Source organism: Malus domestica, chromosome 16, assembly GCF_042453785.1.
Source record: "Malus domestica chromosome 16, GDT2T_hap1".
Lineage (NCBI taxonomy): Eukaryota > Viridiplantae > Streptophyta > Magnoliopsida > Rosales > Rosaceae > Malus > Malus domestica.
The window spans coordinates 7,929,535-7,955,426 of NC_091676.1; the positions used below are offsets into that span (position 1 = coordinate 7,929,535).

Consider the following 25,892-nt stretch of genomic DNA (forward strand, 5'->3'; position numbering starts at 1 on the left):
TATTGATCACGAGTTAATTGAAAGAGAAGCCCGCGAAAGGCTTAAGCAGGCAACAAGAAAAAATGCTTCCCGAAGCGTTTTTCAACGTTTAGGAGGTGATTCCCAACCCAAGGCGTTGTCAGAAGTATTTCGGAACTATGAAGTTTCTGACGGGGCAGAGGACATGGAGGCCAAACTCCAAAGAAGTACAGAGCAGCTTCAAAAGGGCCAAAAGGGGAAGGAAGTCAGAAGAATTGATGGGATAGCTAATCCTGTTAAGAAAGCAACTCCTGCATATCGTGGACGGAAATGGTATGTAGTTGGAAAAGATGGGCAGCCCACCAGACCAATGGGAGCATCCATGGTCAGAAGGGTTCAAAGGCAGCACAAAGCCTACATGAATTCCCTGATGACCCCCATCACCTCTGAAGCCTCAAAAAATCAAAAGCCAGAGAGGGCAACATCTGGAAGTGGTAGTCAGCTTCGTTGGCGAAGTAAGAAGGAAGTAGAAAGGGCCAACAGCAAGGCGGAGGGTATGGGGAATCATGTGCCACAAAGCCAACATCCTGGCAAGTATAGGATCTTAAGAAGGGCTCAGGAAGATCTGACTATGATGCCAACACCTGGTTGGAGGCCAGGGCCCACCCATGGGGAAACTGTTGCATATGAGGGGAGACCACCCTTTTTGCCTTTGGATCCGTTTGGTGAAGTTCCAAAGCAAGCGCTGTACGGAGACATGAATCAACCACAACAGGAAGGGATACCAGAGCCCTTACTACCAGCCGATGCAATGGCCTGGTTAGACGAGTTCATGGATCACATTGGGAGCAAGAAGGAGGACTTGCTCGAACCCATCAACTTCCACATCAACATGACGTATGTATTATCCGCCATATTTGGCGCCAGGCCTGACCAGCCCGCTACCATGGAAGGTGATTATTTAACAACTGAGCCGATGATGGCTCACGTCAATGTGGAGGTAGTTACAGAGGAAGATTCAGACAAGGTTGAATCCTTAAAAGTACCTAAAGGTGGTCCCCTACGGATTTACACAGATAAAATGGTGTTCAGCCGCCCAAGTATTTCGTTGGCCAACCACCTGAAACCTATATACGTTTCAGCTCATCTGGAAGGTGTACCTGTCAAAAGAATTTTGATTGATGGAGGGGCGGCTGTTAACATATTGCCAGCCAAGCAGATGAAGAGGATGGGGAGAAGCACTGAAGATCTTATTCCCACAAACCTTACAGTCTCGAGCTTTTCAGGTGCCATCACCAGGACTCATGGGATATTACCTTTGGAGGTAGATCTGGGGTCCAAGAAAATAATGTTGGCGTTCTTTGTAGTAGACTGCACTTCTACTTACGGGGCCCTACTTGGAAGAGATTGGATTCATCAAAGTTTAGCCATACCTTCTACTCTTCATCAACAAGTGGCTGTATACCATGAGGCAAGTACTGAAGGATCAAGCTTTTGGGAGTTGGTAGAGGCCGAATCACGGCCGTTCCTCCCCTCAGCTAATGTTGCAGAAGCAAATTTCTACAATCCCAACGTGGGAATTTTGAAATGTTTAGGAGCTGATGAGAACGGCCGCCCTACCAAGGTGACGGCCCGAAAGCTTCTAGAACAAGGGATGCTCCTTACCAAGGAGGAGTGGGAGAGACCCTGTCTTATACCAAACTCTCTATACCATCAATGATCGAACAAAAGAAGAAAGATCAGGTCATGGCAGTCAGATCCCTGATTAAAAGACTGTTTGTGTATGGAAAAGGAAGAAGACATGAAGAAAAGCTTTTGGATAAAGAAGAGCAGGAGTGGCAGGGGAAAGTTTCTACCAGCCAGCAGGAAAATGAGGAAGAATCTTGCGCAGAGGAGTTAGATAAGGCCATTCAAATGGCCGAATGCGTTTACGACATAGACGAGCCAGATGGTCTGCCCGAGAATCCGGAGTTAGTTGAATTTTTGTGTGCAGAACCCGATAAGCCACCTCCAGAAGTCCAGGATCCATTGGAAGTTATTGATCTAGGCACAGAAAAAGATCCGAGACCAATTCAAATCAGCGGGTTATTAAGGATTGAGGATCGGGCCAAGATTATCTCTCTTTTGCAAGAATTCAAAGATTGTTTTGCTTGGCATTACACTGAGATGCCAGGATTAGACCCAGCCTTGGTGGAACATAGAATGCCCATCAAGGAAGGATATAAACCTGTCAAGCAGGCACCACGAAGGATGTCAAAGGAGATAGAAGAAAAAGTCAAAGAAGAAATTGAAAGGCTGGTGAAAGCTGGCTTTATTAGACCAGCCAAATATGTAGAGTGGCTAGCCAACATTGTACCCATTTTGAAAGCTATAACAAAAGCAGTACGGTGTTGTGTTGATTATAGGAATATTAATAGCGCCACACCAAAGGATGAATATCCCATGCCCATGGCTGACTTATCCATAGATGCTGTAGCAAAGCATAAAGTTTTATCGTTTATGGATGGAAATGCCGGTTACAATCAAATAAAGATGGCGCCAGAGGATATTCATAAGACAACTTTTAGATGTCCTGGTCATGTGGGGGCATATGAATATCTGGTCATGCCATTCGGGCTAAAAAATGCAGGCGCCACGTATCAAAGGGCAATGAATGCCATTTTTCATGATTTAATTGGCCAAAGCATGGAGGTGTATATCGATGACATTGTGGTAAAATCTAAGACAGAAGAGCAGCATCTCGTGGACCTCAAGCAAGCATTGATGAGGATGCGGATCCACAAGTTGAAGATGAATCCAAAGAAATGCGCTTTTGGAGTAAGAGCGGGCAATTTTTTGGGATTCTTGGTGCATCAGAGAGGTGTGGAGGTGGACAAAAATAAGTCTCGGGCAATATTAGAGTCACTCCCACCTACCAACAAAGTACAGCTTCAGAGATTGCTAGGTAAAATCAACTTCTTAAGGAGATTCATTGCCAATTTGGCGGGCAAAATCCAGCCGCTAACTCCACTACTGAGATTGAAGGATAGGGAGAATTTTGAGTGGGGGCCAACCCACCAGCAGGCATTTGATAGCATCAAGGCTTATTTAACTTCCCCACCAGTGCTGGTGCCACCTCAAAGGGGAAAGCCATTGAAACTATATATTTCTGCATCGGAAAGGTCAATTGGGAGTCTACTAGCCCAGAATAATGAAGGAGGAAAAGAGCAGGCTGTGTATTACCTCAGCAGAATTCTGACCGAGGTAGAAACAAGATATTCTCCGGTGGAAAAACTGTGTTTGGCTCTATATTTTACTGCCAGCAAGCTAAGGCATTACATGCTACCTTGTCATGTGCACATTATCGCCAAAACAGATGTGATAAAGTATATGTTGTCAAGACCTATGCTAGCAGGGAGGATTGGGAAGTGGATTCTAGCATTATCAGAATTCAGTTTTCAGTACATACCCCAGAGGGCAGTTAAAGGCCAGGCAATTGCTGACTTCCTGACCGAACATCAGGAGTCTCAAAGCGAGGAAATCAATATCCCGGGAAGTTTAGAAGTTGCTAATGTTTGGATCCCACCAAGAAGTGATGTTTCGGGCAAAGAAGATTGGATCCAGCAAGAGATAAGGAGAGTAGCAGGTCTTTGGATTACACCTTGGAAGCTATATTTCGATGGATCCTACACTCAGAAGGCAGCAGGAGCTGGAATTGTGATTATAAACCCTCAAGGGGTTTATCATTACTATTCCTTCCTACTTGATTATCAAGAAAATACCAATAATCGGGCGGAATATGAGGCATTGATTATCGGCCTGGAAATCCTGATGGACTTGGGGGCAACTGAAGTAGAGATCTTTGATGATTCAGAGTTAGTGATAAATCAACTAAATGGCGAGTTCAAATGCAGACATATCACTATGGCAGGATATTATATGGCAGCAACACAACTGCTAGGTTTGTGGGAGTCTGAGATATCAGTCAATCACATTCCTAGAGGATCTAACTTGGCAGCCAATGAAATGGCGCAACTAGCTTTAGGAGTACCAATGCAAGAAAGGAGGTATGGTGTTGATGTTGAGATCCAAACAAGAAACCTTCCCTCTATCTTAGATCGGAAGTTCAGTCTGGATGTAATGGTTCTAGAGACCGAGGTGGAAGATTGGAGGACACCTATTACCCAGTATCTGAAAGATCCTTCTTCATCCACAAGTAAGAAGAACAGGCAGCAAGCAACCAAGTATGTATTGTGGACAAAAAATCTGTTGAGAAAGACCCCAGACGGGTTGCTATTAAAATGCTTAGGCCTAGAAGAATCCATGAGAGTAATGGCCGAAGTACATGAGGGAATATGTGGAGCACATCAAGCAGGAACAAAGATGAGATGGCTACTCAGAAGGTATGGTTATTTCTGGCCCGACATGGAAAAAGATTGTAAGTCCTATGCCCGCGGATGTGAAGAATGTCAGAGACATGGACCTCTCTAGCACGTACCATCAGTACCTCTCAATCCGGTGGTCAAGCCCTGGCCGTTCCGAGGATGGGCAATGGACTTCATCGGGCAGATTTATCCGGCCTCTAGTAAGGGACATACTTTCATAATTGTGGCAACGGATTACTTCACCAAATGGGTAGAGGCATCGGCAGTAAAATCTATAACTTCAGCCGTGGTCAAGAATTTTATTGAGACTAAGATCCTGCACAGGTATGGGGTGCCTGAAACTATAGTAACGGATCGTGGGCCATCTTTTATTTCAAAGGAGGTTGAAGAGTTTGCAAGCAAGTACAAAATAAAGATGATCCAATCCAGTCCATACAACCCTCAGTCAAATGGGCAAGCAGAGGCCAGCAACAAGATCTTGGTCAACATTATTAAAAGGATGGTGATTGATAGTCCAGAAAGGTGGCATGAGATGCTAGGGAACACGTTGTGGGCATACCGGACTTCTAAAAGAGCGGGGACATGCACGACTCCTTATGCCTTGACTTTCGGGCAAGATGCAGTGCTTCCTATGGAAATCAACGTCAGTTCCGTAAGAATTCAAAACCAATTTGGGTTGCATAGTGCAGAATATATCGAAGCCATGTGTCAAGGTATTGAAGATCTGGATGCAGCCCGAATTGAAGCCTTGAACCAGATTCAAGAAGGAAAGATTGCTGTTGCCCGAGCTTATAACAAAAGGGTGAAGTTAAAGTCTTTCAAGGAAGGAGATTTAGTGTGGAAAACGGTCCTCCCGCTAGGCGCTCAGCTGCGTGGCTTCGGGAAATGGAGCCCGACATGGGAAGGTCCTTTTGTTATTAATTGGGTTTTGAACAAAGGAGGATATTATCTGGCAGACCTCGAAGGCAGTGAGCAGAAACACCCTATTAATGCAAAATTCTTGAAGAAATATTGTCCTACATTATGGGATGTTAGGGATTGCTATATCAAAGAGGGAGCAGAATAAGACAGACCGTAGAAATTCGCATACGGTATTTTGTTCATCCAAACATTTAAAGAAGGCAGAGATGCAGAAATAGAAAAAAATACTTATTTCATGTCGACAAATTGATGAGATTACAAGATACCAAATCTTATGTATTACATTTGATCCCCTCTGAAAGTGTTGGTGTCTTCAACTGGTTTCCCGCTATCTTCTTGGTTGAAACCCAATCAGGTGATCGGGTTGTGCGGCCAACATGAGCTTGGTAGAGGACCCTCCCACAAGATCTTCACCATGTATGATGATGAAGCCCAACTTATCACCACAAGTGATGGGAAGATCAGTCATCAAGAGGAGACCGCCTGACCAAGGGTGTTGGAGGTAGAGGGGTGATCGACCAAAGGTGTTGGAGGTAGCAATCATCAGGTGAAAACTTTTGTTTCTCACGAAAGGGGAGTTTCAGGAAACTCCACTCAAAACCTGAGGAACCCATTTCTTAGTGGGGAGACGGAAGGATTCAAGGTGGATGAAGGGTGAAGACCAAAATGAAGAAGAGGTGATGATTTGAAAAGGGTTTCCAAAGCCAGAATTTATAGGGAACCAGAAGGCAGCTTAAAGGTCGCAAGAAGCTCAAAGGGCACGCATGCTGTTATTCATTTAATGTTGGCGCTTGGGATCCCAACCTTAACATCAATTGAAGGGGGCACTGTTTGGGATAAAATCTGAACTTTGGGCCAGAGAGAAAGTCGGCCCAAACCCAAGGCCCAGAGGAAAACTTAGGAGGCAGGAAAGAGGCTTTCGGCTGGGCACAAATTACAAAGGCCACCTGCTTACCTGCTCAAAGACCACAGGGGGTAGGTTATTCAGTCACTGCACAGCCCAATAAAGTACTTTATTGGTGGCATTCATGTAAAAAAGCTAGTGAGTCATCACCAAACCGCATTCGGGCAACCGCCATTGCTACAGGAACCCAAGCTGAAGCCGTCTATAAAAGGAGGAAGAGAAGACAGAATTAAGGACACTCAAACAAACAAACAAAAGCCAAAACTCTGCTCAAGCCAGATTTGCCTTCAACGAAGCTGTAGTCAGCACAAGCCTTCATCCCATTCGGGATAAACCTTCCCAAACCCCTGTAATAGCTCTGCTACCTCGTTCATGGTGGTATCGATTCATTTTGTATCCTCTTCTCCCCCGTCAACCCCTCTAAAAGCTTTCAGACCTCTGACAGAGCTACATAGATAGATTTTGTAAGAAGTTCAGCCTTGGCCGATAAGGTTCAAACTTACCCGACTATCTTTGCTCTGTCTTTGTCTTTTCTTTTTCTTAAAAAGCACAATAACATGTTATATATTCCCAGTTATATACAAGTTATTTCTAGCAAAGTCATAGTGAAAATGAGTCTTCAGCACTTGGATCCGATCTGAATCGCGTCAGAGTTCAAATCAGATCTAAGTCTGAAGCCCGGCGGGCATGTAATTTAAAGATCAGTTTAAAAGTCCTTGGCCTCAAGGCATAAAAAAGAACTCTATGTGGACTCAACCCATCCACGACAATCCTTGATAAGCGAGAAATCCGAAGTTACTTGGGGCGCAAGTAATCGATCTATTTCTCCGTTTTGTTGCTATTATATTTTGATTCATAGAAAAGGCTTAAGCAGGGAGTGAATTCTGATAGAAAGCCTCAAGGCCTACACCTAAGGCCCCACGAAGGCATCTATTTAGCTTCATTTCATGTTGTGGTCTAGTTGGTCCGAGTATAAGGATTAACTCTGATGGGAAGCCTCAAGGCCTATACCTAAGGCCCTACAAAGGCACTCATTTGGGTTCGTCCTACCTCTTGGATTCTGATAATCAAAAATATAATAGTGATAAGACTCTGGCAACCTTAAAAGACCAAATATGATACATCCAAACGCTGGTTTAGTTTGACAGGAAGCCTCAAGGCCTATACCTAAGGCCTCACAAAGGCACCTGTTATATCTAACTTGGTTTCTCGGGCGTATACATATTCAATTAAAGCTTAACACCCATTCAACATCTGCCATACTGAAGATGGCAGTGGCACGCCTGAGCACGACAAAGTTAATCTTGATTGTGAGCCTTAAGGCCTACATCTAAGGCCCCACGAAGGCACCCTTTCAAATTAACTCTGTCTTTCTCTTTCAGAACTGCCCGACGAGCCTTGCCCGAAGTGTGTCTTGCCCGACCAAGATCTGCCCGACAAAGGCTTGCCCGAGCGAGCCCGAGAAGAAAGCAGAAGTACGACAGATACCCTCAACCGACGCCATTCTCCCAGGGGAGCTGTGTGCTCGTCTGCCAGGAGATTCCTGCGACGAACACAAAGTGTTGGGAAGCCATCATCACCAGTCACCTTTTGGTCTCATGGCTCAAATCAAACAATTCTCAACCTTAGCCAGCATCGAGTCCCTATTGTGGACATTTGGGACTCATTTAAGTCCCTAGTGTGATTTCCAATTCCTGATTGGGTCACCAAGTCCTTTTGGTTGGGGTTAATGCAGCTCTTGATGAGCTTTCATTCCTCTTGGTTGGGGTTGTTAATGCAGGATTGGGTGAGTATCGATCTAAATTAGCCTTTTAGCTTTGCTACTCATAGAAAAGTGTTTTTTTATTTTTTTTATACTAAGCTTTTTGATCCTTAGCGCAAGTACTAAGCAAGCACAAAATGAGTATTGTTGGCGTGAATCACAAAGTCTTTTGCCCTTCACACACATATGTTGATTAGCCGACAATGTGCGAAAAAACTCAAAGAAAGAAAAAAGGGTTGAATTAGGGAAAAAAGTTTTTCGCTTTGATTTCACATTATCAATTATGTAAAAAAATAAAAAAATCTAACAAACGGAGAAAAGCCGGTGTAGCATGCTCCGGAGAAGATTAACCCTTCCCCGAGTCAGTCCAATCGGAAAGGGTAGGGCCCCGTTGTCTAGACTGTATTTCTGGAGTTGGTGATTGGTGGAATGATGCTGGACTTACAAATGAAAATTTAATAAGAATAGGTTTTTGTTTAATATGGCTTAGGAGTAAGGGTAATTTTTTTATTGAAGATTTTTTAAATGCTGGTGTTATGGTCAAAAGTCATACAAAAGTTATTGAGGATCGAGTGTTGGATTAGTGTGGGAGACATTCTGCTTCTACCTAGATATGATGCTGCCAATATGAATTTGAAATTTATTTTTTTTAACAATTTTTATTTTATTATCTTCAAGTATCGTGACATTCGCACATTTCTATTTTATTTTTTTTTTCTCTATTTCATACCTAAATTTTAGTTTTTCTAACACTTTATTACTTCCGTTAGGTTTTCCGTCAAGTTTTCCGTAAGTGGTAACATGGTATAACTTTGACCAACCATGTTTGCCATGTGTTGGGATGGGCAAAATATCCACGGCTATAGGTAACTATGGTTACCCGGCCATTTAAAATTAATGGTTACAGTTAAGGGTGGCTAGTTAAATAAATAAACAGTTATGGGTATAACCGTTTAATCGTGAAATTTAAATAGACAGTTATGGGTATTACCCGCGGTTATAAATGGATACCTATTTAACCGTTTATTCTAATATATATAAAATAAGAAAAAAAACTAAAAAAACCTTAAAATTATTCGACATATCTCAGAATCTTGTCGCTCATCTGTCTCCTCGCTATCCTATATCTCATCTACGGCAAAACAGTCGGTTCTCTTCAAGTAATCAAAAGAGAGGGTTTATGGCTATCACTTCTCATTTTATTGATGCTTCGTGGACGATACAAAATCGAATTTTGAAGTAATTTATTAGTTCATATAGTACATGTGATACATATTATTTTTTGCCTACTTTTGATTTAATGACATGTTGCATTATTAAATTTGCCTATTAATGACAAAAATGATCAGTTTTATTGTAAACCCCAATACCTCCTAATGACATGATAAAAGTAGATTAATTCTTAAACTTGCCTGTTGTGATATTCATCTCTGTTTTGCAAGAGAAGGAAAGGGTAAAGTGGGTGGCCTTGCCATAGGAACACTGCTATACACATTGTTGAGACTTGATGCTCGTATCAAAGTGGTTTTTTTTTAACTTATGTACATGTATAAATTATATATATATCCTAAACTTTCTGCATTGAAATGGTATGAGGATTTAAATGATTGAAATACGGAAATGCATGTTAAATGTATATATAAATGGATAAAAAACGTGTAGACGAGTAAAAAAAAAGGGTAAATGGGTAAATAATTACGGTTACCCGCCCGCTATAGCCGTTGCTCATCCCTAGCCACGTGGATGAGAGAATCTCTTGTAAATCCAAGCCACAGTGTCTAGTGATAATTCTTGACAAACATGATGGGCCAAAGTTATGTTACATCATCACTTAATAGAAAATTTGACGGAAAACCTAACATAAGTATTAAAGTATCAGACAAATTTAAGTTCAGATATGAAACTGAGACCAAAAAAAAAAAAAAAAAAACAACTAAGAATAGTAGTGTGAAAGTCACAATCCTTGAAGGTAAGAAAGCTTTTGAATGCTAGTTGTAGAAGAACCACCTCAAAGTCCTTAACGCAGCAGCGGGAGCATGCTGATAACTTGTTTTAGGGCTATTTTACTAAGGTATTATAAAGAGATGGAGAGGAGGCCAGCAACAAGAGAGAGAAGAGAAAATTGGTGAATTTTGTGGTATATGTTATCTTAACCCACTGTGCATTTGTTTATAGTGTTTAGGGAGATATAATCTTAGTCCCGAAGGAATACAATTACAATCAAGAAACTATCTAAAAAATATTATAGAATCCCAATAAGGATTTGCATAATCACATTAAGTGAGGCCGACTATATGAATCATAGAACGCTACTGCACTCATTTTTACGTCAAAGCTTCCATTAGCTCCACGTACTCCATATCTATTCTTAAAGTCTATTTTCAAGTATTTGTAGGTCTTTACTCTACCCCTTTTGCCCTGAACCTTCGTTTCATTGTCGCATTTTCTAATCGGACCATTTGTAGGTCTTCGGTTCACATTTTCAAACCACCTTAACCGATTTTCTCTCATCTGATCTTCAATTGCGGCCACTCTTACTTTACCTCGAATGTCCTCATCTTTAACTGGAGAATAATTGGGTTTATTTTTTTTGAAATCCTACCTAAATTCTAATTAGGAGCTCTTAGGTTTTTCGAACTCATATTTCACGTGTATTGTTGTTGTATTTATTTGTGAGTATGTATATAATTTGATATTTTTTTTGAATAAACGATATTATCTACACTAAGAGGGAAGAGGTAGGTTTAGCCTCATAATGGACTAACAATAATGTGGTTCAAATTTGTCATTGGCGAGAATCAAACCTAAGACCTTTCACTTACAAGTGAAGAGAAATATCACTATACCGTAGTACTAAGTGACAAAATTTGATATTTAATTGCATGAATTATTTTTTAGATTTTATGACTTTAAATTACGGATAAATAATAAGGTTGATATTTAATTTAAGCATAAATCTAATTGAGACTTCGTCTGAGAAGAATAGAGGCACCTTTTGAAGCTGTCATTTTATGCAAGGGATTACCATTGCTCAACGAATGTCTTGGAAGCTTCACATTGTATTTCAAGTTTGTGGATGCAAATTTCTTTCTCCTTGATCTTGGACAATTTTGCACCTACAAAACAATTAACACCTTAGGTTAAGGCCAAGAGCCTCACGCGCCCACGATGAATGGGGGGGTTTTGGCCGAAGAACCTCCGATGCCAAAGTTAGAATTTAGAGATAAATAGTGTTTAGAGAATTTTGGGATTTTTGCCAAAGTGTTGGAATGAATTTTTGGTGAAAATAGGATCCTATTTATAGGATTAGGCTTGTCTCTTTTCCCTCAAGGTGTGGCCAGCCTTGAAGGGATTTTGTGGTTATGATTTTGGTTTAATTGGTCAATTTATTGGCTAATTAAACCCTAAAGAATAAATTGGTGGTTACAAAATTGATTATTTGTATAAATGGAGTAATAAAATGGAGAAAAATGAAAAAGGTTAGGAAGAAAGGGAGGTGGCCGGCCATTGCCTATTTTTAGGGTTGAATGAGATATATTTTGGTGGTTAATTGGATGATTTAATTGATATTTAATGGATTAATTGGGTAATTAATCCATTAATTAACCAATTAACATTATTTTGGAGGTTACCTTGCAAAAAGGGATTTGATTAGATAGATTTTGAATTGTTTATCTCTTTTTTGGAGCATTTTTGACTTGGTTGAGGATGATTGCCCGCTGCTCGGGCGTAGGAATCCTAGTATGCCTCAAGGGTATTTTTGTCCTCTTTTGTCCAAAAATCCACATGTCGCCTAGTGAATATTTTTGACTCCACAAAGTTCACCTTTTATGATTTATGGTTCCCATTATAGTATTTGGGGGATCTGGGATGGCAAAAGTAACCCATTAGGATGGATGGCAAGCGGAAAAAGGATCCTCTCGGAATCCATTTTGTGGGGATCCAATTTCGTGGATAGCAAAGGCAAAAGTAAAGACAGATGCTTTGACCACACATAGGAAAAAAGAGTATAAATAGTACCCCCGCCCCCACTCCCTAACAGCACTCAAACACATCCTTACCGCCATCCCCACCTCAACTCTCATTTCTTATTTCTCCCATTCTGCTCTCAGCTGCCTCTTTCGACCACCATTATGGCGGACTATGAAAATCAAAACCCTCGTCCAAATCCGCAAACACACTTGACTTTGACCATCCTTTTGGCCTTAGCTACCATTCTGTTTCCTGTGGGGTGGATTCGAGCTACTTTGTCAAACCTCTCTCCGCCGATGCGGCTAGTTGCGACTGCAAACTGAATAACTACCCATGCCTTCCTCCTTTCTACATATTCTCTGTAGTGGCCACGGCATCGTTGTCTTTTGTTTGGTTTGGACTTTTTGTCCTTTCCGCCGGACTTCTATATCGCTTTGTTATCTGGGTAAGGCTTGGCTTAATGTGGGCTACCTATTGGCTTGCGCTGCGTGGTATCCTTGCACCCCAATTTTATAATCCAATGCTTTATTCCTTCAATCCTGTTCTAGCTGTCCTTTTGTTGCTTAACCTAAAATTTCAAAATGTCCAGGATGGGGCGATCCATGTCATATCTGACAACTGGGATCGGGCTATCCTTGTCATATCTAACAACTGGGACCAGGCGATGCATGTCATGGCTGACTTTTGGAACTACATCATATTAAACTACTAAAATTTGGGTATTTAAAGTCTGATCATACTTTTTTGCTTTTTTCTTATATTTTTTTTTATTGATTAATGGGAACTTTATTGAAAATTTTTTTGGTACTATTTACTTTAACAAAAAACCACATTTTTACATTAAAAATTCAATACTGATACTATTCACTTTACCCTTTATTTTGTCCTTATCGTTAAAACTCAAAGTTTTCAAGCCATTTTCATTAGTTTTCCTTTGATTAATATGTGTGGGACATATTAACCTTTGTTTTTGAAAGAATCATTCTAAGATCATCTCCAACTTTTGGTTAAAATTTAAACTTTTTAATTTAGAAAATCTAGATTTAACTCAGAAACAGTCTGTGTGCTCCAGTTGTTCTGGTTAAAATTTTAGCCCAAATTATTAAAGAATGAATTTAGACTAATTTTTTTTGGTAATTTTTTCAAAATAAAGATTATCATATTTATTTTTATAAACATTTCAATATTCAGATATTTAGATTCCGAGAAAAGTTAAAAATTCACTAAATGGACCTTATGGAACATGTATTATAGAGTTTTTGGGTAAATTTTCATTTAAATATTTTTTTCAATTGTTTTAGCCTTTAGATTTAATTTTGGACCGTTGGATCTTTTTTTTTACCGTGGTTTTGATCATATTCGACCTCAGCCGTTATATTCATTGTATTTAAAATTACCCAAATTTTAGGTTTTAACCCAAAACTTATTTTAGACTCAACTATTGAAAAATGAGTGGGTTCGTTTAAAACAAAAATTTATGTTTTAACCCAAAGGTTAATTTAAAACCTAAGTGATTTATGCGTTCTTCTTATAATTATTTTATAAAAAAATCATTTTTTTTGTCAAAATAAAAAAAATCATTTTAATTAATTCATGTTTATCCTTTTTAGGGTATATTTCTGGCCTGAAAATTATTGATACATATATTGTGCGCGTATACACATTTAAATACAAAAAACTCTCGAATGATACCAATGCACCACAAGTGTTCCATATCTACAACTGCTTGTCGGAAGCCAAGAGCCTACCTTGCTGACTCTGCTATTACGCATTCACTCTGACCAGCTGAATTCACCAGGCCAAAATCAGCACCGTCCGAAGCCAGAATTGTAAGGCATTCCTGGTGTTTATATCTAGCAGACTAGCACAGATCATTTGTGCAGTTGGTCCAGATTTTGTGTGAGAGTTGATATTGCACCCGGCACCAATCAATCATTGAAGAATCTTATTTAATCCAAGTCGTGACACCATGTGAACGGGCAGCCAGTTTCTGAATTTGTTGTCTTAATTGGAGCTTCTACATCTGCACCGCAATTTAACAGAACCTCTACCGCTCTTTCATTGTTACACAAGATGGCTTGGTGAATGAGAGTCCTCCCTAAGTGAGGAATGTTAGGAGAGTGGTGTTGCAGGAGCTTGTGCAAGATAGCACCGCTGGCTTCACAATACTCCACAGCACACCAGGTCATACTGTAAGCCTCGGCTAGTCCTGCACCCACCCGAAACTCTTCTCCTGTATTTACATCCCAAGGCTCACTTTTATATCTGTTCTGGCCCCAAAAGGTACGTAACGTTAGATATGAAGTGTATGACTATAAAGGTACGCATACTAGCTGATGAGTTAGGGTATAAAGGTGCAAGTGGAGTCTGGCAACAGAAATCTGCTGGCTAACAAAGTGGAAATAAACGCATTACAGTAAACAATAGTGTGCAGGAATGGCTTAGACGATTGAAGCAGCGCCCTGTCGGTTGCATCAGCATCTGACAAGTAACATGTGGTTAAACTAATGAAGGATAATCCGTATAATTAACAAATCAAATGTGAATTAACTAATGCGATCCTCCGGTTTGGTAGTTTGTATACATACGTGAACAGCGAAAGAGTAAAACGGTATGCTAGAAGCAAGGTTTCAATTTTTAACTGGAAGGAAAGGGAAGTGAAGTAGGAATACTGAAAATGTCGTCAATCCTTAAAAGCCGAAGAGGAAAACAAAAGCTCAAAAGCATACAAACAGCAGCACACGAGGCAAATACATACAAACAGGCCCCCATTCGAATGAGTTCTCCCTTTATTACACAAGTACTACTGGAAGAGGAGGAGGCCTGTTTCTGTTTAGGGTTAACAAAAGAAGCTTAAAAGCTTCAATTGACATTTCTGGAAAATAATGGACCCCAAAAGTAGTGACCCTTGTCAACTTTGGGCTTAAAGGTAGCTCTCCAATCCAATCCATTTATTAAGCTCTTCAAGGCTGCTGCAGGAGAAAATTGTACACTTTGTGCACCCACAAACATAAAGCAACAAAATACAAGAGAAGTTAAAATAAGAAACTTTTCCCGGGCCTTTTTCTTTTCTCATGCTCTCTCTCTCTCTCTCTCTCTCTCTCTCTCTCTCAGAGGAAGAAGAAATAAGAACCTTCCTATATATGAAAAAAGGAACAAGCACACAACCACCGTAATCTATCTTTGTCCCGATATTAAATTCATTAGCTAGCTTTATGGTCACTGAGTAACTGCACCCATAGCCCCTTTAACTACATTTCAGGTTGATTAATTTTTCATATGCTTAGCAGAATGGGAGCCTGCGTGCTTTTTGCCTTGGTGGTTGTCATTTCTATCTTTGTTGTCTCCGCCGGAAATGTTTTTCATCTACATAGAGCATTTCCGATGAATCACCGTGTCGAGTTAGAGCAGCTCCAAGCTCAGGACACAGTCAGGCACCACCAGTTTTTGGGTGGTGTTGTAAAATTGTCGGTCGCCTTCCCAAAGCATATCCACTCTCCCATCGGGTAATCTTTTCATTATTTATTTATCCGTACGTGTAAAATTTGTATGGTAAGGTTTAGCGGCCGGGTAATCAAGTTTTTGGGTTTTCTTGCTTCAAACTGCATGACATTAATTTACTTATTTGATGCTGGAAGTTGAACCTATATAATATATATATATATATATATATATATATATATATATATATATATATATATTTTCTTGGAAGCTGTTGTATAGGAACAGACATAATTATAGCAATTTATGGCACTACCTTATGATATTCTACTCATATATAACTTTTGTCTTAAATTTGTAGAAGGTAGCAATTTGAGGTAGTACCATGCATAATTTTTCTGAGACATAACTATAGCAAGTTCTTATATCATATTTCTCTTGTATTTTAGTCTCTAATTAGGTTTATTAAAACTATACTTGTATAGAAAGTTAATGACTAGTTTTCTTGCATGATTTATGAATCTAGGGTCTATTTGACGAAGGTGAAAATAGGCTCTCCACCAAGAGAGTTCTATGTGTTGATTGACACCGGCAGTGAGGTGTTCTGGGTTTCCTGCAGTTCCTGCAATGTATGCCCTCTATTTAATGGACTTGGGGTAAGTTTTTTGTTTTGTTTTTCTTTCGTTGTATGCTATTTTTTAACGTTTTTAAGTTTTGCCAGTTTAAACCGTTGCTAAACGGTTTAGAGACATTTTGAGACTGGTACAAAATTAATTGTCTATTGTCATAGATGTTGGTGTAGCCGACCCCATTTAGTGGGTTAAACCTTGGTGGTTGTTGTCATAGATATTGGTATACTAATTGGCAAGTGTCCTTACATGATTGGTTGTATATGGCCTTGTGTAATTGGTCCAGGTGATTAGAGTGATTACAAGTGTTTGCTAGGAGGTTACAAAAAATTGGTTAAGGGCTTATGACTTGTTAGCTAAGTAAGCTTACACTGTAGTTGTATAAATAGCTCATTTGATTTGTAACGATTCCTGATTTCATTTTACTGAACACAAAGCCTTTCATTCTCTTACTTCCTATTCCTCTTTTATTCTTTTCATTTTCTCAAATGCTAAATCCCATGTTATGAGCATGTAAATCCCATGAAGGGTAATCCTGCAAGCTACATGCCTACTGCTCCTGTTTATCCTCAACCACAAGATCTAGTTTCAATGCCTAATGCTTATAGTTTTGTCGAATAGTCCACGAGACCCTTTCCTTCTCCGTCCACAAACACATCCAGTTCTCAGTCCAGAAATCAACAGGCTCCATTTCAAGGCGTACAACTCCTGTAAATAGTAGCTGTTTTGGTGAACGTCCACCAAAAGTCTACAGAGATGTTGGGACTTCATAGTCCTCTGTTTAGCAGAGCCACCTTTTGTTGGTTTAAAAGTAGAGGTAGTTTTTCATATGTTGTTCGATACATCCACTTCCCACAATCAGAACCAATTAAGAGATCTTCCAAACTGTCCATTGTCTTCAAAAATGGATCTGTCCACACATCATGATCAGCCGTAATGTTCAGAAGGATGATGGTATTGTTCAGTACATGCCCACAGGTCACATTCCAACAAAGGATTGCATAGCCCTGTGTTTGTGAGACATTGTGCTAATCTCAAAACTGGGGTTCCCCATTTGAGATTTGTTTTATCTGGGGGTTGGGGGATAGTGATAAGTGATTTGTTGTATATGGCCTTATCGTTAGAGTGGCTATAAATGTTTGTTAGGAGAGATTACATAGTTAAAGGCTTCCGAGCTAAGTAAAGCTTAGATTATAGCTGTATAAATAGCTCTGCAGCTCATTTGATTTGTGACGATCCCTGGTTTCATTTTACTGAATACAGAGCCTTTCATTTTCTTGCTTCATGGTTCCTCTTTTCTTCTTCATTTTCTCAAATCCTTCAACGTAGCTAATAGTTTTGAAGTGTAATTTATTTCTTGAATTGAGATCATGACTGACTATATACATGTTTACCGGAGTTTTGTTTCAATGCTAATCTTCTATCTGTTATTTCGTTTTCCTAAGTGTACTTTAACATGTTTAACAGACTCCCATTAGTCTCTATGACTGACAATTCCTCTACTGCGGGACTGCTCCCTTGTTCGGACCGAAGGTGCAAACATTGCTCTGACGATAGCAACCAGTGCGAGTATAATATTCCGTATACGGGCGGAGCAGAAACCACCGGTTATTTCGTATCAGATGAGTTTTCTTTTGATATGATTCCAGTGCACTCTCAAGTTGCACATGGATCTTCAACACCCATTATTTTTGGGTGCGTAAACTAAATAGTAAAATTTCAAGCATCTGTTTATTATTAATTGGCTAAAATTAAAAATTCTCAGCATCTCTTTATTAGAGCTTAATTGTTAGAATTAATGCTAAATTGAGATATATATATTTAGTGTACTTTGCCTGGTAGTGTTGCCACATAGCTAGTAGCAAAAGATGATGATGCTGAGTACATTATTTCCTTGATATTTTTGGAAACAGGTGTGCTACCACGGTGTCCGGTCTTTTGGCTAGGACTGAGGTTTCACTCAATGGGGTATTGGGATTAAGCCAAGGCCCATTGTCTGTCATATCACAGTTATCCTCTCGAGGGATAACTCCGAGTGTCTTCTCTCACTGTTTAAAGGGAGATGGAAATGGTGGAGGTATACTCGTACTTGGGGAGATTTTGGAGCCGAGTATTGTGTATACTCCCCTTGTCCCCAAGTAAGCACTATATCCTTGAACTTTTTTGTTTAATTGAAAATTTGATGAGTATTTTATCTTTTGAGTTAATATAACTAGTTTAATTACTATTTCAGAAAGTCTTATTATGCAATAAATCTTGAAAGCATTGCAGTCAATGGACAAATCTTGCCCATTGATCCAGCAACTTTCAGAACATCAGATGAGCGTGCTACTTTAGTTGACACGGGAACCACGTTGGCTTTTTTTGTAGAAGAGGCATATGAACCTCTTGTCCATGCAGTATGTTTGTTTACTTTGTTTGATTGCCATTGTCAATTACTATTCTTTTTTAACTTTTAAATCATTTCCGTTCTTGAGTGTGTGGTTGTGCAATATCTCTATTCTTTGTTCGGAGCTGATTTTGTTTTTGTTGCTTGTGCAGATAACTTCAGCTTCCAACTTTGTGTCTGATCATTTCAGGAGAGTCGCAATGTTATCTGATCTACACCAGGTTAGTTCTCTCTTTTTCACACAGAGTCACTCATTCTAAAAGAAAAACCAAGACATAATGTATTTCCATTAACCTTTCAGTTTGGGAAAGTCATTTCCTTCGGTCACACTCAACTTTGCAGCTGGTGTGTCAATGACTTTGAAACCACAAGACTACCTGCTATATTCAGGATCTCATGTGAGGCTTCCGAATTAACCAAAAGAAACAAAAAATGCTATTTGTTCAGAGCAAATGAATATCATCGTACTAATGATTGTATGGAATGTGTAAACTGAATGGTTTGTTCTATTCTATTGGTTACAGGTTGGTGCTGCTATGTGGTGCTTAGGTTTCAAGAAAGCTCATGGGGCAAGCCGAGGCTTGACAGTGTTAGGAGGTTAGGCCTCTAACACTACCCTGAAAATTTCAGAAAAATGTTACAATATTTAATGCTATTATTATTATTATTATTACAATTACTATATTTAAAGTAGTTGTTTTGTAACTTGTATTGCAGATCTTATTCTAAGGGATAAGATTGTGGTATATGATTTAGCCCGTCAACAACTCGGTTGGGCTAATTACAACTGTAAGTCTAATTAAACTACTCTTTTCTTCTTTCTAATTTCCGTCCCATACAAACTTAGTTGTTTGTTGAGTTTATGGTTAAATACTCACTAATGTCATATTTCTTTTCAGGCGCATCTCCGGTGAATTTCTCTACGGCTTTTCACCCAGCACACCGAAGTGGAAGCAGTGGCTCATCAAGAGACACACTAATCAAGCTGCGAAAAACTGGCAATGTGCTCCTCTTGATGCGTTTGTTCATTCTGTATATGTGATTTACACAGCTTTCAGCATTCAAGTTTGTATGTTATGTGCACTGAGATAGAAATATTTGGGATTTGATTTCTATCCTCCTCTTCGAGATAGCAAATTAGCCTAATGAAAGTGAAACTGAAATTACTCAAATACAAAAATTGAAGCATTATGTACTTGTATTATAATTTTCTGTTTCAGTTCATTCTTCCAAGTCATCTTAATTCGCCCCTTCCGTGTTTGAAATAATTTCCTTAATATTGAACCTATCGAGTTACAGTAAAAAAAAACCCACTACTCAAATCATTAGAGTAATGAGCAGGTTAACAAAAGAACATGAGAAAAGAGAGACGCAGACTACAAAGAGGACAAGATAGAACTTTGGAACAATGTTTATGGCTTTGACATGAGCTGCATCAAGAAGCAAGCCATGATGGAGCCCCTTGTGGACACCGTTGACCAAAACCAAATTTTTACAAACAGTCAGCTACTCAAGACAATGGATATATCTAAGATGACTCCAGGAGATGCTTCCTTCGGGGTCCCTTTCAAGCTTGTTGCTGAACGTGATGATGATTTCATTCAGGCTCTTGTAGCCTATTTTGGTCTGTCGCTTACGAAGTGTCAATAAATTGATGGGCTTCTCCACAGGGCCAAGATCATGGTCTACACACTGGAAGCAAACAATCCTGTACCTGGAAGATGTGCTAACAGTATGTCAAGGAGAGTCAATTGTCGGAAGCATGACTGTGGTGCAAAACAAAAAGAATCCCCGTGATATTTGACATAATGCTCAAGTAATCGCTAAATGGTCGACGATGCAGAGTCTTGAGGGTTCAATGCAACAAAGTGCACTCAGTTCCGTTTTGTTATTGTTCCTTCAAGAAAGCAATCCATAAGTGCAACTAACTCAGTGTCGTGGATTGTTGCCTCTCATTAGATGTGTGCTAGGATGCTGGCATTGTAACGTCATAATTAGTTGCCTCTATGTACATAATAATTATTCATTTCTTAAAACTGTAACGTCAAAATTTTGATGCTAAAAGGTTTTGAATTGATCTATTAAAAAAAACATGAGAAAACCCTTTTACTAAGATTTTGACAAATATTGTTACAGTTCTTTCCAACCTTTAGATCTAGTTTAATCTAGCGGTCCCTAAGTAAAACTTAAATTGTTCTCGTTGACATGGCAGTGACATTGAAATAGATAAATAAACTAATTTAAGTAATTTTATTTTTTCAAAAAAAAAAAAAAAAAAAAAAAAAAAAAGAATCATGTAAGGAGAAAAAAAATCAACAATCCTTCTTCTTCCTCTTCTTCTTTCAAATTCCATATTTCTGAAACCCCATATCCCGTAGATTCTAATTGATTAATATATATATGTGCAATGAAACCAATAGATTTTTCTTAAGAAAAACATAAGAGTGGAATTTAATTATAGAAGTGCTTATGGTTTTAACTCTTGAATTGCAAGAGCACCGTCCAAAAATTATAGAGGATATAACTTGTTCATCAAAACCTAATCCCAATGTCATGATAAACAAGTTTCCAACACGTTCACTAAATGCTACTTTAGTTTGATTCATACAATATTCCAAAGCACACAAAGCATATCAAGCTATCACTCAATCTCTTTAATCTTTTGTTAAATAAACAAACTTAAACCCTAAATTAAGTCTTCATTCTTAGCATTTTGGGTGAGAACTGGGTTATGGTAAAACTTTGATATCTTCAATTTTAGATAGTTCTTAAGTTGTAATTATCACTCTTTATTCCATTTGGTCAAATTGTCATGAACAAAGACCAAATTTGGTTGTTCTGGGCAATCACGAAATCAATGGAGGTCTTCATCCCTCCCTCCTATGTTTTGCAGATTTTATTTATGTATGATTATTTATATTCCATGTCATCATTTATGTTATTTATTAATTCAAATCCTCTGCATCACTTTTAATTAGGACCATTGGATGATATAAAATCTAAAGGTTAAAAAGAAGTGTAAAAATATTTGTCAAAATCTTTCCCTTGATCCTATCCCATATATATAGACACACACACACTGTCACATCCCGGCCCGGGCCCCCACCACATCCTGGTCTCGACTCTACCATAGCACGATATTGTCCGCTTTAGGCATCGACCACACCCTCACGGTTTTGTTTTTGGGAACTCACGAGCAACTTCCCAGTGGGTTACCCATCCTAGGAATGCTCTCGCCCGAACTCACTTAACTTCGGAGTTTCGATGGAACTCGAAGCCAGTGAGCTCCCAAAAGGCCTCTAACCTGAAGCCAGTGAGCTTCCAAAAGGCCTCGTGCTAGGTAGAGATGGGAATATACATATAAGGCTTACATGATCCATTCCCCTGGACGATGTGAGATCTAACAATCCACCCCCCTTAGGGGCTCGACGTCTTCGTTGGCACACTTCTGACTAGGGATTGGCTCTGATACCAAATTGTCACATCCCGGCCCGGACCCCCACCACATCCTAGGCTCGACTCTACTGTAGCCCGGACCCCCACCACATCCTAGGCTCGACTCTACATAAGATATATTCAAATCAGATTCAAGTATTGAGAAAGCCTTTTAATAGTCATATTGCTAGAAATAACTTGCATATAACTGGATGTATACAACATATTGAAAAGATAAAAACAAAGCAAAGAAGGTCGGGCAAGGTTAAACTTTATCGGGTAAGGCTGCTCGTCTTGTAGGTTCCTATCTTTGTAGTTTTGTCAAGGGTCTGAAGGCTTTAGAGGGATAGAGAGAGATTACAAAAGATGAATCGATACTTCAGCAAGGTTGAACAGGGTAGCAGAGCTATTACAAAGGTTTGGAAGGAGAGTTATCCCACGAGGGATGAAGGCTTGTCCCGAGAGGGATGAAGGCTGACTACAGCTTTGTTTTGAAGGCAAATCTGACTTTGAGCAGAGTTTGTGCTTGCATTTGTTTGTTTGTTTGAGTGTCCTTATTCCTGGATTTTCTTTCTTCTTATATAGACAACTCGGCTTGGGCTTCTGTAGCAGCAGCTTTGACCGAATGCGGTTTGAGGGTGATGACTCATCAGTTTTTTTACATGTAATGCCACCATAAAGTGCTTTATGGGCTGTGTAGCTGATCAGTCTACACCACTTGGCCTTTGGGTAGGTAAGCAAGTGGTCTTCATGAGCTGCACCAAGTCAGAAAAGGCCTTTCCCTGCCTTCTGGGCTTTGACTAGGCTCTGGCTATTTTTCCTTTTGGGCCTTCTTTCGGGCCAGCTCCTTCCTTGAGCCCAAAGTTCAAGTTTTGATCCAAACAGTGCCCCCTTCAATCAATGTTAAGGTTGGAATCCCAGGCGCCATCATTGATTGAATATCTGCATACGTGTATCTCAATCTTTTGGAACTTCGTGTTTCCTAGACAGGATGGAGGCAACCCCGTGCCCCTTACGCTTCTCACGACCTCTGAACTACCCTCTGGTTTTCTATAAATTCTGGTTCGGAATTCTTTTGTCAAGCCATCAAATCCTCTTCACTCTTTTCTTCCATCTTCCTCGAGCGTTGAGAAATGGGTCCCTTAAGCTTTGAGTGGGGTTTCCTAAAACTTCCTTTCCGTGAGAAAAATGGCTTTTCTCAAAAGACTGCTGTCTCCAACACCCTTGGTCGAACACCTCACTATCTTCAACACCCTTGGTTAGATGGTTTCCTCTCGCAGGCTCGTCTTCTCGCTTGTTGCGGTGATAAATCGGGCTTGACCATCACATACGGCGATGGTCCTATCTGAGGATCCTCTACCAGGCCCATGTTGGCCGCACAACCCGATCATCTAATCGGGTTCCATCCATGAAAACATCGGAAAATCAGCTGAAGATCCCATTGCATCCAGAAAGAGAATTGACTGTAATGCGTTGGTTTAGAACCTTTTGTAAATTTTATCAATTTGTCGAAATGAAATATACATTATCTCAGCAACTCTTGTCTTTCTATCTTCTTGAATGTTTGATAAATACACACTGCATAATGATATCCTGAAGCTTGCTTTACTTCGCATCCTCTTCGATATAACAATCTCTGACATCCCATAACGTAGGACAATATTTCTTTAAGAATTTAACGTTAATGGGATGTTTATGTTTGTTTCCTCCAAGGTCCGCCAGGTAGTATCCACCTCTATCTAGCACACGACTAATAATGAAAGGACCTTCCCATGTTGGGCTCTATTTACCAAAGCCCCTGAGCTGAGCTCCTAGAGGGAGGATTGTCTTCCATACTAAATCCCCTTCCTTGAAAGATTTCATCTTCACCTTTTTGTTGTAAGCTCGGGCAACAGCTCGCTTTCCTTCTTGGATCTGGTTCAAAGCTTCAATTCGGGCGGCATCCAAGTCCTCAATCCTTTGACACATGGCTTCAATATACTCTTCACTATGCAACCCAAACTGATTTTGAATTCTTACAGAACTTACGTTGATTTCCACGGGGAGCACTGCATCCTGCCCGAAAGTTAAAGCATAAGGAGTTGTTCCTGTTCCTGCTCTCTTAGAAGTTCTGTATGCCCACAAAGTGTTCCCCAGATTTTCATGCCATCTTTCTGGACTATCCATCACCATCCTTTTGATAATGTTGACCAGGATCTTGTTGCTAGCTTCTGCCTGACCATTTGATTGAGGATAGTACGGACTGGACTGGACTGGATCATCTTTATTTTGTACTTGCTTGCAAATTCCTCAACTTCTTTTGAAATAAAAGATGGCCCACGATCCGTTACTATGGTCTCGGGCACCCCATATCTGTGCAGAATCTTGGTCTTGATAAAATTCTTGACTATGGCTGAGTTTATGGTTTTTACTGCTGATGCTTCCACCCACTTGGTGAAGTAATCCATTGCTACAATTATGAAGGTGTGCCCTTTACTAGAAGCTGGATAAATTTGCCCGATGAAGTCCATCGCCCATCCTCTGAAGGGCCAAGGCTTGACCACTGGATTTAAAGGCACTGAGGGCACATGCTGGAGAGGTCCGTGCCTCTGACATTCTTCACACCCTCGGGCATAAGACTTACAATCTTTTTCCATGTTGGGCCAGAAATAACCATACCTCCTAAGCAACCATCTCATCTTCGTCCTAGCCTGATGTGCTCCACATACTCCTTCATGTACTTCGGCCATTACCCTCATAGACTCTTCTTGGCCCAAACATTTCAATAGTAGCCCATCTGGAGTTTTTCTTAGCAAGTTCTTCGCCCACAAGACATACTTGGTTGCTTGCTGTCTATCCTTCTTGCTTGTAGGTGAAGAAGGATCCTTCAAATGATGAATAATATGTGACCTCCAATCTTCTATCTCGGCCTCTAGCACCATTATATCTAGACTGAATCCCCTTTCTAAGATGGAAGGGAGGTTTCTTCTTTGGATCTCGACATCTACCCCATATTTCCTTTCTTGTATTGGCACTCCTGAGGCTAGTTGTGCCATCTCGTTGGCAGCTAAATTGGATTCCCTGGGAACAAGATTGACCGATATCTCAGAATCCCAGAAATTCAATAATTGCGTAGCTGCCAAGTAATACCCTGCCATGGTAATATGTCCGCACTTGAACTCCCCACTTAACTGGTTTATTACCAACTTTGAATCCCCAAAGACCTCTACCTCTACTGCCCCTAGATCCATCAAGATTTCCAGACCAATAATTAAGGCCTCATACTCTGCCCGATTATTAGTATTCCTTTGGTAGTCCAGGAGAAATGAATAATAATGATAAACTCCATGAGGGTTTATAATTACAATTCCTGCTCCTGAAGCCTTCTGAGTGTGGGATCCATCGAAATACAACTTCCAAGGAGTGATCTAGAGACCAGCCACTCTTCTTATCTCTTGCTGGACCCAGTCTTCTTTGCCCGAAATATCTTTTCTCGGCGGGATCCAAATGTTAGTAACCTCTAAGCTTCCCGGGATATTGATCACCTCACACGAAGAGTCATGATGCTCGGTCAAGAAGTCGGCAATTGCTTGACCTTTAACTGCCATTTGGGGTACATACTGAAAACTGAATTCCGATAAAGCTAGAATTTATTTCCCAATCATTCCTGTGAGCATTGGCTTTGACAACATGTACTTTATCACATCTGTCTTGGCGATGATGTGCACGTGACAAGGTAACATGTAATGTCTTAACTTACTGGCAGTGAAATATAAAGCCAAGCATAATCTTTCTACCGGGGAATACCTTGTTTCTACCTCGGTCAGAATTCTACTGAGGTAGTACACTGCCTGCTCCTTCCCGCCTTCATTATTTTGGGCTAGCAAGCTCCCGATTGACTTTTCAGAGGCAGAAATATACAGCTTCAAGGGTTTTCCCCTTTGAGGTGGCACCAACACTGGTGGAGAAGTTAAATAGGCCTTGATGCTGTCAAAGGCCTGTTGGTGCGGTGGTCCCCATTCAAATTTCTCTTTATCTTTCAACCTTAGTAAAGGAGTTAGCGGCTGGATCTTGCCTGCTAAATTAGCAATGAATCTCCTTAAAAAGTTAATTTTGCCGAGTAACCTCTGGAGTTGCA

At 40.1% G+C, this 25,892-nt stretch overlaps 3 protein-coding genes across 8 annotated transcripts; 2 read left to right on the forward strand and 1 right to left on the reverse strand.

The window, feature by feature from the left end:
* Positions 1 to 1,704: 1,704 nt before the first annotated feature.
* Positions 1,705 to 4,428, forward strand: LOC139192978 (uncharacterized). The gene is made up of 2 exons (XM_070815925.1): positions 1,705 to 2,042; positions 2,364 to 4,428. Exons 1-2 carry the CDS (start codon positions 1,705 to 1,707, stop codon positions 4,426 to 4,428), a joined length of 2,403 nt encoding a protein of 800 aa, XP_070672026.1.
* A 9,252-nt stretch (positions 4,429 to 13,680) lies between these two features.
* On the forward strand, positions 13,681 to 19,547 carry LOC103400517 (aspartic proteinase 36-like). 6 transcript variants are annotated; one of them, XM_029095660.2, is made up of 11 exons: positions 13,681 to 14,810; positions 15,172 to 15,387; positions 15,849 to 15,978; positions 17,419 to 17,646; positions 17,865 to 18,089; positions 18,185 to 18,350; positions 18,493 to 18,561; positions 18,642 to 18,738; positions 18,865 to 18,937; positions 19,058 to 19,129; positions 19,240 to 19,547. In XM_029095660.2, exons 3-10 carry the CDS (start codon positions 15,950 to 15,952, stop codon positions 19,074 to 19,076), a joined length of 906 nt encoding a protein of 301 aa, XP_028951493.2. In that variant the 5' UTR covers positions 13,681 to 14,810; positions 15,172 to 15,387; positions 15,849 to 15,949; the 3' UTR covers positions 19,077 to 19,129; positions 19,240 to 19,547. The 6 variants fall into 6 exon arrangements, with proteins under 6 accessions (XP_028951493.2, XP_028951492.2, XP_070671206.1 ...); XM_029095659.2 differs by having other exon boundaries at positions 13,803 to 14,164; XM_070815105.1 differs by lacking the exon at positions 15,172 to 15,387 and having other exon boundaries at positions 13,972 to 14,164.
* Positions 19,548 to 23,557: 4,010 nt separating this feature from the next.
* LOC139192979 (uncharacterized) lies at positions 23,558 to 23,941 on the reverse strand. The gene has a single exon (XM_070815926.1). It carries the CDS (start codon positions 23,939 to 23,941, stop codon positions 23,558 to 23,560), a length of 384 nt encoding a protein of 127 aa, XP_070672027.1.
* Between the last annotated feature and the right edge of the window lie 1,951 nt (positions 23,942 to 25,892).

Excerpts from the sequence above, each read along its gene's own strand:
- LOC139192978 (XM_070815925.1), top strand. The coding sequence starts at position 1,705 with ATGGCAGTCAGATCCCTGATTAAAAGACTGTTTGTGTATGGAAAAGGA. Across the intron at positions 2,043-2,363 it reads AGACCAATTCAAATCAGCGG|GAATATTAATAGCGCCACAC; the intron begins GTTATTAAGGAT and ends TGTTGATTATAG.
- LOC103400517 (XM_029095660.2), top strand. The coding sequence starts at position 15,950 with ATGTATGCCCTCTATTTAATGGACTTGGG. Across the intron at positions 17,647-17,864 it reads TCAACACCCATTATTTTTGG|GTGTGCTACCACGGTGTCCG; the intron begins GTGCGTAAACTA and ends TTTTGGAAACAG. Across the intron at positions 18,090-18,184 it reads TATACTCCCCTTGTCCCCAA|AAAGTCTTATTATGCAATAA; the intron begins GTAAGCACTATA and ends TTACTATTTCAG.
- LOC139192979 (XM_070815926.1), bottom strand. The coding sequence starts at position 23,941 with ATGGATAGTCCAGAAAGATGGCATGAAAATCTGGGGAACACTTTGTGG.